The following is a 13,522-nucleotide window of genomic DNA, read 5'->3' as shown; positions in this document are numbered from 1 at the left end:
AGGTAAAGACAGTTCTTAACATGTATATAAGAATCCTTCAGCTGGTGATGCTATTTTTACAGGAACTTTAATAATAATAATGATGATGCGGTAATTACTAATCAGCTTTTTTAACTTTCTGGTTGTTGGATTAACTTTTAAATGTAGGATTGTGTTGTTCAGTGCTACCAAAGCACTGCTAATATTTAAATTCCAAAGGCCTATTAAAAACACTTGTGTGAATATCCATTGTTAGCAAAGCTTAACCTCTTAAATTTCACTCCTTCATATTTTTCTGTTTTATCTCTGCTATTATAAATGATAAAAATATTTTTGTGGGTTTAAGATTAAAGTAACTGTTGCTATTGAAGTTGAGTAATAGGGAAGATAAATTTATTCTTACTGTGATGACTTCCTGTTTGTCATCTGTTAGGATTATGCAGCTAGCAAACTAGAGAACAACTAAACTGACACTGCTATCTCACAGGTTTATGTTTTACTTTTAAAGACAGGCTGCTTCTCTGTTATGTTGTTTTTTTCCTCAATATTGTTGTCTTTCATCCAATGCATAGGAAAAGAAGTGCTATTATTAATGCAAGCCTTGAACACACTTTCTACTCCAGAGGAAAAGCTGGCAGCTTTGTGCAAGAAGTATGCTGATCTGGTAAGTAATTTGTAAAGATGGCAGGAGTTATTCATGTGTTAATATTAACTGTGGAATGCAAGAACTTCTAATACAAGACAGTTAACGATTTTGAATATTTTAGTGTTGTTGAAAAAAGAACAAAACCAAACCAAAGCACAAAACCCAAAGATGGTCAAGGCTTGTTACGAGTATTGTTTCAGCCAAACTTGCATGTAGTCACTTCACTTCTACATGACTGCCTAAAGCCAAAATAAAAATATGTTATGCTAACTTGGGGTTGGACCATAACACTAGGAATGACAGAAAAGCTAAGAGTTTCTTTTGAGAATCATTGTTTTCTTAGCTTTTGTCTGTTGATAATGCTTTTGTGTTAACACTTTGCAATTTATACCCTTTAGGATAAAAGGAAAGACCATACTGTGACACCAGATTTGGAAAAAAAAAAATCACTTCTGTTTAATCGTTCAGTGATTTTTGGAGGGTAGGGGAAGTTGGAAAAATGTGGGTTTGATTATTTTGTGCTTTCTGATCGGGCAAATAAATGGATAGAAAAAGTATACATTTCTTCAGTAGCAAACAAAAAAGGTAAAATATTAGCAGTAATTCATCATAGAGTACATTCCCACACCGTGGAAGAGAAATTGTAATTTATTTCTAAATTGATGGCAAAATGGGGGTGGGGGGTAAAAGGCTTATATTCACTTTTCAGAGTGTGCCTGGGGAGAAAAATGCCTGACTTGTTCATCTTGACACAGGGATAGACAAGAATGGAAAGTCTGGAAATACTGTGTGGATGTGCTTCCCCATCATATTTGTAGTTATAAAATGAATGCAAAACTAGAGAGGTAACTGAATAGCCTGACAAAAGTCTAGTGTTTTCCTCTTGTAGATGTCAAGTGTACTACACATGGAAATGTTTCTGAAAATGACATAATGGCTGCACAACGTGGCATAACTCTTCTGAAATTAATTTTTCCTTTGAGATTAATAATGTCTCCAGAGCTTTGAGGATGACCTAGCAGGTAGTCTTTTTACTCAGAGAGGCAATACTGATTACTTAAGGATAGATTTAGATTAGTTCTGTTTAGGAAATCCTGAGTCCTCCTTGGAGGTCTGCTATATTTTTGCTTTTTTTGCTTTGCTCTCTCTCACATGCACACTGTTGTTCATATCAGTGAATTTCCATCACAACCATCAGCTTCTCTGAGAAGTCACTTCCCATTTAAAAGAGAAACAATAGTGCAACTCAAGGATGGGACATCCACCTAAAAATGAGCTTTGATCTTGTGAGAGAAAAGTGCAGTATGTGAGTTGGTTCTTGGAAGCAATTGCTTGTGCATGTGATGCCTTTTGTTTTTGAATGAACAGCTCCCATGTCAAATCAGAGTGGAGATGATGGCCTGCAGGAGGAGCTGGGTTGGCATGAATTCCACACTTCTGCAGAAAGAAAAGTCTGCACCATTTGCACTTTGAGTTTTCTTGTTGAAGAAATGCTCTCAAAACAATTAGGGAGTAGACCAAATGAATTAGTTTTCTTCAAGAAGCATGGCAATCGGGAGAGATGTGTTCACGTTACAGGTTGTTTTCCCCCCTCCCTGGAGAGCATCCGTGGTCTATAGGTAGAGTGAGCATTCATGAGATAGTCACCATCCTAGAAAACCAGTTGCTTTCCCCATGATGATGAGAGCTGCTGGGGAGTTGGGTGGGAGCTTGTCTGGGTGTAACAGTAGATCTGCTTTAGCTGAATGAGTCTTAGAAGTACTTCGTTCTCCTTAGAAAGTTTAGGTTGGATCTGGTTGTGTTCCTGTTAAGATGCATTCTTTTCTTCATTATAGTGGTGGTGAACCACTGGCATAGGTGTCAGCTTTAATGCCAGCAGAGGTTTGAACTGTTTATGACAGTGCACCTACAATGCTCTTTTTCTTTTTTTAAAGATTCATCATCTTTAAAGCTCACTGTCAGGTTTTTCAGTGGTGTCTCATGAAAAGGACTGTACAATAAAGGTAGGAATGACTCTCTCCTGGCAAAAGATATTCCACAATATTTTTTTTTCTGATTTGGAATCTATCAGGAGATCAGTTTGTGATGCAGGAAGGTTTGCATCCTTGGTGATATGTCTCATGCTGGCATAGTTCTACAGGCCTGAAGTTTCATAGTTATGCAGACAGCATAGCCACTTGAAGTGTGTTTTTTTTCTGGCCATGCAAGAAAAGGGCTTTTTCTGTTTGGATATCAAAATACTCCCGTAACATTCGTTTTTTATTTTAATTAGATTCAATATATATTTAATTTACTGTTGTTATGGAGGTCCTTAACTTTATTTATTCTTTATTCTGTGCTTCAGCATTATTTTGAGCTCTTTCAGAAAACCAGCACTGTATTACTATTTTTCTGTCATGCTGATGTTCCTTGTTGCCAGCCTTCTTTTCCTGTGGTGCCCTGAGGCCGAGGCACTATCGAATAAGGAACAGAGTTGCACTGAACATTGCTGCCTTCTTTAAAATAGAACAGACTCTGAATAATATGGTTTCTCAGGGAGCCCAAAAATCATGTATAGTGGAACTTGCTGTCAACTAGATATTAATGCAAGAAACTTCTATTCACTGCATGTTCATAGAATAGATTTTGAAGTCAGCACTGTATACCACATTTATGCTGTCATCTACCATCTAAACAGCCTAAAGAAAACAAAAAAATTGCTTCAAATGGTTGAGACTACAGATTAAGTCATAAAAGTCTGGGCTGTGCAGCTTTAATAGTATTTGACTTGATTTGTCAGGGCCACTAGTTCTATCTGTTGCTTTCTGAAATACCTTAACATTTTGCAAACTTGTACCAATTACTGCTTCCTTTGGTAGGAGCTCCAGCTGACAAGAAAGAGCTCTGTACGCAGTTCTGTGGGTTTGTGTTTTTGACAGTAAAAACAAGACCTGTTTGATAACAGCTTCGTGTACCTTACAGATAACAGAGTGGAAGAAGTTGTGACTTGTTGTGACCAGTCTCAGTTGGCTTTTAATTGTATCTGCCACATCCTCTTTTCTCAGGGCTAGTCCTACCCCTGTAACCAAATGCAAGCTGATAGCCCATGGTCAACAGGTCCCTGTTCTGCAAAGGCAAATGTTTGTTGAGTTGGCATTTATATATTTTAGTCTTCTCTCCTCACCCATTTAGAATTGTCTGTAGGATGATGGGAGTTGATCTTAAAAGAGAAACTTGGGGATCTTAATGAAATTTTTTCATTTCCTTTCAACTGAAATATTTAAAAGTTTGTTCAGTCTGCTTATCTAGATGCACAAAGACAGTTTCATCTCTGTTTATTTGATAAATACACTCTTTAATGTTAGTTGGAGGAGAGCCGGAATGTTCAAAAGCAGATGAAGATACTACAGAAGAAGCAAGCACAAGTTGTGAAGGAGAAAGTCCACTTGCAGAGTGAGCATAGCAAGGCCATTTTGGCACGTAGCAAACTGGAATCTCTCTGTCGGGAGCTTCAGCGTCATAACAAGACCTTGAAGGTTGGTTTATTTACATAAATTACAATGCTAGTGGTGGTGGAAATCTTACGTACTGATTACTGCTTAAAATCAGACTGCTGCTTTTTACTTACCCCTTTGCCTGTTACCTGTACCCACAGAAGATGCATGGCATGTGGCGTTAAGTGTACATAATTTTAGGGTAAAGAATATGGGGATAGTTCAACTTGCTAATTTTTTTTTTTTCCCCTCAAGCTGGTTCATATTACTGGCTGTATTTGTTTCTGGGAACAGTGCTGATAACTGCTGAGAAAAATAGAAAAACTGAAATAAGAGCAGCATGAGGCTTAATTCTGTCAGAATATAAGGGATGAGAGTGAAATGGGAGAGAGCCAAGAGATTCTTAGCTGTGATAGCTGTAGGAAATTTCATTGTACTGTCCACACTTTAACATCTGGGTTATTCTTATGCTTGCGAGGGTATTAATGTAGCGTCTTATAATACCAGCCTGTGAGTAACGTTGGTGGTGGTAACACCCAGAATCTCTGTTTTGGAATTTTAGATTCTTCCTTCCGTACGTGTCATGTGAGTAGTCAGCACAGTGTATTATGGTTGTGGCTTATATTAACTCTATCACTCTAGAACTTCAAACTGTACAGAACTGAATTATTCCCCTTGTTTCTGACACAAAAATCTTTGACAAAGGTGCATGGTTTGTCTTAAACACATTAATATTCTCTCTTGAAAGGAAGAGAACATGCAGCAAGCCCGCGAAGAAGAGGAAAGGCGGAAGGAAGCAACTGCCCACTTCCAGATCACGCTGAATGAGATCCAGGCTCAGCTGGAGCAGCACGACGTCCATAACGCCAAGCTCCGTCAGGAGAATATTGAGCTGGGGGAGAAGCTGAAGAAACTCATTGAGCAGTACGCGTTGAGAGAAGAGGTGCTCACATGGTGCTTCTAGTGGAATTCTGTTAGCTCTCTGACTGAGGATCAGTTACTTAAAGGGGAGAAAACCCCCTGATATCTTACAGCTATTATGTGTATAAATGTATATACACATATATTTTAAATTATTCTTTATACTTCACTACTCTGAAAAATTAAGTAGCTCTTTTACCAGCAATCTGCCTTTCCTGTCTGGTTTTGCATATCTAAATTCAAGATGCATTGAAAAAAATCCTTCACAGTGAAAGTGATCAAATAGAAATAAGTTGACCAGAGATTGTGGAATTTCTGTCTTTAGAGGTATTTGGAACTCAGCTGGGCAAGGTGTAAGCAGCCTGATCAGACTCTGTTGTTGACCCTGCTTTGAGTGGACTAAATGGCTTCCAGAGGTTTTTCCAACATAAATATGTATCAATGTTTGAAGTTCTTCTATTAGACCTTCTCATTATAGTGGGAGGGAATATAAGAGTTAATTATCTGTCTTGTTTGGTTTGGTTCACTAAGTTTGGGGGAGTTGGGGAAGCTCCTTTTTGCATGTGGTTCTATGCCAATGAGAAGAGCTAAAGTAAGCTATTATGTTTTAAGAATATATTTGGACTGGTGTCATGGAAAAGACTGTTATAGGGCTAGCAAGCTTTAATTGGCACCAGGATAGCAGCTAGCCAGTCTAAGTTACAGTATTGTAAACCAGCCAGTTCTCCATGTCAAAGAGAGAGCTAAGGTTCAGAGGTGTTCTACAGCTAAGAGTAGTTTGCTAGTTCTTAGTTGGCACATAAAGTTTGGAATATAATTTCTCAATTGTTTCTTTTGTTGTGGTTTTTGGTTTCGTTTTTTGTTGTGGTGGTGGTGGTTTTTAGTTGTTTTGTTGGGTTTCTTGACTTTTTTTTTTAACTGGATCAGTTAGGTCTCTTTAGACTAGTTCCTTGCCTTTTGCAATCAAGGACTATTTCTATCCATGAGATAATTTAGGGAAGAGAAAAAGTAGGAAGCTGTCTTGTGCTACTTTACAGGTGCAAGTAAGACTGCAAAATTCAATGATTTGTGGAATTTCATCAGCTAAATAAACTTGTTGCAAACTTTCCTCATTTTGAGTTTTCTTAATTATGAGGACTAGTCTTTTTAGAAAAGTAACAAAGTAAGATAAGGATTAGCTGTAGGTACTTGTTAGAAGAAAGGATGCAGAGTGCTTGTTACAGGATTTTTGAAGTGTCCGGTGTGAAGTGACTGACAGTATTGTACCAATTTAATAAAATACACAGCTGGTTTCTGTGAAAGACAAACGAAGCGTAGCTATGACGTATGGAGATACAGGAAGAAAGAAGGAACATAAAGCAGTCTTGCCACTTCTTCTGCATGAAGCTGACAAAGAATATGCATGTCCCCATACATGTATGCTTACCTTAATTGACCAATGGACTGTTTGTTTGACTAAGACAACTTTCTTTCCTCCTTTAGCATATTGATAAAGTGTTTAAACATAAAGAACTGCAGCAGCAGCTTGTGGATGCCAAACTTCAGCAAACTACCCAACTTATTAAAGAGGCAGAGGAAAAACATCAGCGAGAAAGGGAGTTTGTAAGTGAATTCTGTGTGTTACTTAAGAGAAATAACAAAACCCAACAAACTAGATCTTTCATGATCAAAAGTGAATCCTGCAAATGCAGAGGACTGTCCCTGGAAAGTTAGAATAGATTTTTTTTCAACAGTGAGACTGAGATTTAAGTTTTGCACATATGTGATGCCTAAAATATTAATGTCTGTATTTACAAGCAAGTAATGCTACTGTTGGAATTTTCTCAGCAAATGTGCTGGGTATCATTTAGATTTTTCTCAGACTGAGAAATGTCTTGAGCTGAAACGCCAAAGGTACTTCCTTGTGGTCAAAAGTTGTCACTTCTGTTTTTACACTATAAGAAGTAACAATTGCAGAAGAAAGCATATGCTCTTGTGAGCTGTCTGTCTGCAAAACTACACCTGCTGTTTTATTTGTATGTTGATAATCAGCAACTTAACTTTCAGTCTTCCAAGAAGTTTGCTTCCAATTGCAAAATAATACATAGGTGAAGATTGTGGGTTTGTTTAATTCTCCTTATGTGTCTGTAACTTCTAGGCAAAAAAGCCTTGCTTTCTTTGCTTTTCCTGGATAAACTTAAAGATCATCTGTGGTTGGGTTGTTCTATATTTTTAAAACCTAATTTTGGAGTTGTGAAGCTGATGAAAGTGTCTTCAAAGATGAACCTACAAAAAGGTATCAAGTTGAGGCAAAATTGGTTTGAACTGCTCTGGAAAGGTAATATTAGTTGCTGAAGAAGTGGAGGTGGAAGATAAAGTAGAGAGGCTACAAAGTGGTTACAAATCACAATTTGTTAATGAACTTCTCATATGAATTTAGCTGTTCAAACTTGCTTCAGAAATAGAAACATTGACTCCTGCTGCCAATTAGAAAAATGTCCCAACAAATTTCTGCATGCCAGCACGTGCTTTAAACCATATCTGTGAATGTAGGGGATAGGAATAGAAAGCCCATGTGAGAAAACACAGTTGAATGGTCCATAGGTGAAGTTAATGTTAGTTCATTTTTCATCATAGATCAAGTTAAGACGTTCTTATGAGTACTTTATTCATTATGTGATCTTTTGCATTGTTTTTAGCTGCTAAAAGAAGCTACTGAGTCCAGACACAAATGTGAACAGATGAAGCAACAGGAAGCTCAGCTGAAGCAGCAGGTATCTTTTTTTAATCAGGTGGTCTTTGATAGCAGTTGTTCCAAAAACACAATACCAAGGGATTTGGGATTGTAGTGAACATAACACAAGATAGAAAAAAAATTACATGTTATCATTTATCAGATGCAATGCACTACTTGTGAAAAGTACTTGGGTTTGGGTTTTTTTTTAAATTAAGTCTTAAACTTAACTTTAAATATGTAGTTCTTCAATAGTGAAGTGTAAATTGTAAAGACTTTGTATTTGCTCTTTAATACATCTGGAGAGGGATGTTAATGGATGGAAGGTGCTAAATATTGAATCGCTGGAGTTAATGCTAATTTAAAAGGATACTAATATTACAAAGACTAGAATATGTGAAATATTAAAAATCTCTTCATTTTGGCAGCTACTTTACCATTTCTTGGCTTCTCTGAAACTCTTGTTCTCTCTTCCAAAGTTTTGGGGTTTTTTTTTGTAGCTGTTCAAGACCAGAGAGGCCCTTGTGACTAGAGAGCTGGGTGGGGACTTCTCACTCAGGCAGGTTTTAGAATTTGTTCTCTACTAGTAGTTTCCATCTCCTCCTGTTGTGGAGGACTGGGAGCAAGGAACGTTGCATTTATCCCTGTAGTTATTCAGATTTAGTAACCTGAGTGTCTCTATCCACTAAAAACTGCTGGCTTCAAACTGTTTTCTTGCTATAAATGCAACAGCAAAATACTCTCTGAGAGTGCAGAGGTGGTCTTCAGTTTTTGCAGGGTGGTTCTGCATCACCTGCAGTCATTGGCCACACGTGAACTCGGTACGCAAGGCAGAGGGAAACAGTAGGTTCAGCTAACATCATCTCATCTGGGAAGCAGTAGCTACTCCTTTTATTGTATATTTTCTTATTGTTTCAGTTTTGTGAGGTGTTTGTATTGTCTCCTTGCAAGCTCTGTTTCATGCACTTTTTTCATATTTATTGTACCTAATTCTTTTCCAGGCTTTCCAACAGTTATATTTAAAGTGTGTGTGTATATGCATAATTAAATGTAATCATACTTAATAATTAACACCCCAAGTCTTCCAAATAGTTTTTTTTTGCCATCACTAGAAAGTTTAGTGACAAGAATGGCAGAGTCTCATGACGTACTGTTGACAAATTAGGCCAATTCTTGTTATGAAATCTCCTTTACTATTAGAGCAAAGTACAGTATTTCTGTGCTCTGAATTGTATTGTCCTGTAACCCCCAACAGAAGAATTGAGAGAACTGGTTATTATTCAGTTGGAGTAAGAAGTTACTAGTAAATGTTCATGCTTTCTTAGAACATCACATGCCGGTAGCATAACTTATTTTCATAAGAACCATAACCTACTTTTTTTTAAAAAAATTAACATATTTTGCACCATTTTTTCTTGACAACTGACCTTGTGGGGCAGGGCAAGAAGACTTTGTCATCAAGTGTTAATGCTTTTCACTTGTTGAAATGTAATGCTTTTAACTATTAAATTTTTCAATATTCACATTCCATGATTCTTGCTTACTGGGCATATTTCATGGGTTGTGAATCTTTATTTTGATTTCTGGAATGAATCGTGTTTTTTCTGTCCCAGCCCTGGCTGTTAGGTTTGGTTGGTTAACGTGGAAAGTTAGGTCTTTTCTAAGTTTGATGTCACTAATCTTGTGCTGAATTTCCTGTATATGTATCTGTCCACAGACGACCTTTTTCAGTGGGGAAGCAGAAATGATAGTGATGAACTATGATGTTTGCCAATACTTTATTAAACATAATATCCTCTTTATTTCAGAATATATTACTGTTCTATAAACATAGTTCTCTCCTATATAGATATATGTATAATCTGAACAGCATGTTTTCAGACAAGCTCTGCATGCTGCTTAAATGTAATTGTACAATAGTTTAAAAAAAAAAATCAATCTTCTAGTATTTGAGCTTAATTTTGCTTTGCACCTTAATATTTCTGTATTCATTCAGATTAATGTTGCTCCTTCTTTTCCTACAGCTTTCTCTTTATATGGATAAGTTTGAAGAATTCCAGACCACCATGGCAAAAAGTAATGAACTTTTTACAACCTTCAGGCAAGAAATGGAGAAGGTACTTACAGGGTTATTTAGTTTAATAAAAAATAGGACTAAAATGCATGCTGTTAGTGGGATGCATTTTAGATTTTATAATAGTGTTTGCAGTCTGAAACTGTATGGAATATTTTGTTGTTTAATTTGGATCATAAGGTAGGTCATAAGAATTGGTCATATTCTAGAAGAGCAATGTTATTTTTTCTGGGTTTTAACATGCTTTCATAATCTCTAAATCCCAATTTTTGTTTTGTCAAAGGCATACAATAGTTTTCAGTCTTTTTTGCTGTGCCTATCTTTTAAAACTTCTTTTCCTCAAGCTTCTTGTTGTACTTTAAGATTGCTAGTCTGCTTCTTTTGAGAATCAATCTTGTTTTCTTCAAATGCAAAATCTGTATTTGTGGGGTTGATTGCGTGCGAAAGACTTCTATAAAATACCTTGTTCAAACTGCACTTGGAAAGTAACACTAAGAAGTTGAATTATTTTTGTAAACCTACCTACATTGCAACAGAAGCCGCAAAATTAAGTCTTCTATTGATCTTTTGTAGATGACAAAGAAGATTAAGAAACTGGAAAAGGAAACTATAGTGTGGCGTACAAAATGGGAGAACAACAACAAGGCTCTTCTGCAAATGGCTGAAGAGGTAATTATCTTTTAGGCAGCAGCACGGCTAATCTGAAGTCTGTGTCTTGGAGAACTTCTCCACAACTGAAAAAATGTGTGAACTGGAAATAATACACAGTAGCCTCTACTTGGATTGTCTGCCTTATGTTTTCTGTTATGTAAATAGTACTGTTCTCCTCAGACATGGAAAATAAAAAGCTGCTATATACGCCTAAACTCATGACACAAAATTCAGCCTCATCATTCGTGGCTTACTGTTTAATTGCTGGGATGATGTGTATGAAATCTCACAAGCTGAATGAACTGACTCCATTTTAATAGGCTGAGCAAAGTTTAGTCAGTGCTGCAACAGAAATCTATTTTAAATGTGTAAGACTGACCTGAAGGAAATAACCCATGTGGAAGGGATCAATTACTTCCCTGCACTGCTGCTGCTTTTGAGGTCATGAGGTGGCATTACTTAAGTGTAGTCCAGTAAGAAAGGGGCTACAACAGTGTTCATCCAGGGCACAGGGATACAGTTCTGCCTACACCCTCTGAGGTCTGGTTCAGCTCTGTCAGGTGTGACCTTGCTGGGTCATACAGGGTCTACTGTGGCACTGCTTATCTTTCTCTGTTATCTTTCTCTGCTCTTCTAAGGAGCTGGTTAGGAGAGCCATGAGTATGGTACCTTCTGCCCTGGATCCTGCTGCTGGACTGTAGGTTTCCCATGTGGATGCTCTTCTGCTCCCTAGAGTTGTCATTATTTGGATTGTAATTGACTGGTTTTTTTGGCTTCGTACCAGGATCCTCACTGATACTCAGCTCTCACTTAAAAATAGCATTATATAGTTACATAGTTCTTGTTGCTTGTTTCTGAAGGTCTCTGTTGCCACTCCAGCTTAGACCATCTGAAGTGTAGTGGTCGAGTATGCTGAGGGAATTTGCTGCAATGCAGCTGGAATTTGACCAACTGGATTAATTAAGACTTAATATTCAGGATTAAATGGTTGTGATTCTTTTAACTAATTTAAGGGGGAAAAAATGAGTTGTATCACAGAGCTTCTATTTTCTTTTGTCCTTCAGAAAACAGTAAGAGATAAAGAATACAAGGGCTTTCAAATAAAACTGGAGCGTTTGGAGAAGCTATGCAGGGCCCTTCAGACAGAAAGGAATGAGCTGAACGAGAAGGTGGAAGTCCTTAAGGAACAGGTTTCTCTCCGAGAAGCAGATGTGGATCTAGCTGTGCAGGTGTTGCAGTCCTGCACCCTCAATTCCCACGAGGAGCTGGGAACTCCCACTGACACGGAGCCGGGAATCCAACCCGATGTGGGATCGTGTGTGGCAAACAGCTCTGAAAAGACTGTCTCAACAAGTCCCAATCCTGGCACTGAATCTGTAGACTAAAATGAAGTGTAAACACTGTATTGAGAGATATATTTTGTGTATAACTTTCTCTGTTGGTGGTAACTATTTGGTTTTGTGGTGAAAATTTTCTTACTTTTTCTACCATATCTGTATTTTCTTAGAACTACTGGACTTATGTGGTACAGGAAGCTGCATAGCAGCTTTAAATAGCTTAAACTATAAATTTTCCACAACTGTGTTGCACATCTGCCTCATTTTTTAAAAGAAAATATTTTTCCATAAAAGGATGCATGTGCGTTTCCTCCCCTCAACACAAATCACTGTCGTAGAAGACTGTGTACAGGTAGAGCATCGTTTCGGGGAAGAGTGTGGCAGCAGGTCACCTTTTTGGTTTAAAGAACAGCATTCTGGTTTTGTTCATTGATATGCCACTCAGTATACTAAAGATTGCGCATTTTTTCCAGTAAATTTATTTACATAAGGTTGTCTAAGGGCCAGTAAAAAAAAGTCAGCTTTCCCCTCTAGTATGTTTTCATGTATATGAATGAAAAAGTAAAGGTCCAGAATATAGTAAAAGATACATTTGAAGGGTTTTATGTACTTTGTGGTATGAAAAAAACAGCTTTGAAATACATTCTTTTGCAGCTGGTGAAACAGGGTGTACAACTTTTAGCAGACTTCTCAGGGTTGTGTTGTAAAGGTTAGTTTGGACTACTTGCCCTGCCTGTGAACATGTGAAGTGTAAACACCTGAGAAAATGTGCGGCAGTGTTCCCGAGTGGAATTCTGCAGTTGTGTAGCTTACTGCACAGTGTCAGTCACCACCTTCCCCCTTGGCTGCAGTGTGTCCAGTGCATGGTTACCCTGACCAGACAAGTCCAGGACTGGTTAGACAAGTCTCTGGATCATCTGAAGGGCTGGAATATAAGCACGTGGCACCAGAGGTCTGTGGCCTTGGGCTGTCTGTGACAGACCTCTACGCTGTGTAGTTGTCAGGCGTTAGTTAAAGCATACACTGCTTGTGATTGAACATGTAGCTTCAAATACTTTCCCTGAAATGCAACGTGGAATTTCTTGCACACTCCACCTCAAAGCTGTACCAGTTGGCAGAGTGCCTTCCCAGTTAAGTTATCTGGTAAAGATGATACTTCAGATCCTTACACAAACATCCAACAAGCTAAGCTTCCTTGTTAACCTGAAACCATACAGTCTTTTCCTATAAAATTTGATTATCCACATTTTGACTTCTTTTCCTGAAAGAAACTAGGACCAACATTTATTTTTTGGCAAGTCAACATGTGAAATAACTACAAGCTACCCCTAACTTTATTTCCTGTGTATTTACTTTCTAATTTTGGTTGCTGTCATTCTTAAGAAATAAGAACATGCGTAGGGTTTTTTGGTACTTAAAGTTCTTTGCACTTGCTTGGGAGGGGATTTCTGAATCAAGCACATCTCTCAATGAGCTTCACACCCTCGTTGCCCTTGGCAGTTCAGTGGCTAAATTACTTGAATGTTCAGGCTGCACTGAGCTCCTGATTCTTTTCCTGTAGTAATGTACATTGAAATAATGCAGCTGTCTCTGAAAGAGTGAGGTTATGCAAGGCCTAATAAATGTGGTTTCGCTCACACCACTGAGAGGAACTGTGCAAAACTGACATTTTTTGAGTGGTGGAACATGTGGGAAGCTGGCCATCGTTCTAGCTTTGTGCGAATGAAG

General features: G+C 37.8%; 1 protein-coding gene across 1 annotated transcript in view; it reads left to right on the top strand.

The window, feature by feature from the left end:
• The window catches only part of TXLNG (taxilin gamma), a 12,474-nt gene extending 432 nt beyond the window's left edge, over positions 1-12,042 (top strand). The window contains exons 2-9 of the mRNA XM_008948738.1: positions 552-643; positions 3,970-4,140; positions 4,847-5,041; positions 6,502-6,621; positions 7,698-7,772; positions 9,757-9,849; positions 10,380-10,475; positions 11,522-12,042. Coding sequence (XP_008946986.1) covers positions 552-643; positions 3,970-4,140; positions 4,847-5,041; positions 6,502-6,621; positions 7,698-7,772; positions 9,757-9,849; positions 10,380-10,475; positions 11,522-11,842 — 1,163 coding nt within the window. The 3' untranslated portion in view covers positions 11,843-12,042. The remainder of the gene's footprint in view (positions 1-551; positions 644-3,969; positions 4,141-4,846; positions 5,042-6,501; positions 6,622-7,697; positions 7,773-9,756; positions 9,850-10,379; positions 10,476-11,521) is intronic.
• The last annotated feature ends 1,480 nt before the right edge of the window (positions 12,043-13,522 follow it).

Source organism: Merops nubicus, unplaced genomic scaffold (assembly GCF_000691845.1).
Source record: "Merops nubicus isolate BGI_N331 unplaced genomic scaffold, ASM69184v1 scaffold20580, whole genome shotgun sequence".
Lineage (NCBI taxonomy): Eukaryota > Metazoa > Chordata > Aves > Coraciiformes > Meropidae > Merops > Merops nubicus.
Note: the sequence above shows the minus strand (reverse complement) of the source record. Positions and strands in the feature narration are given on the sequence as shown.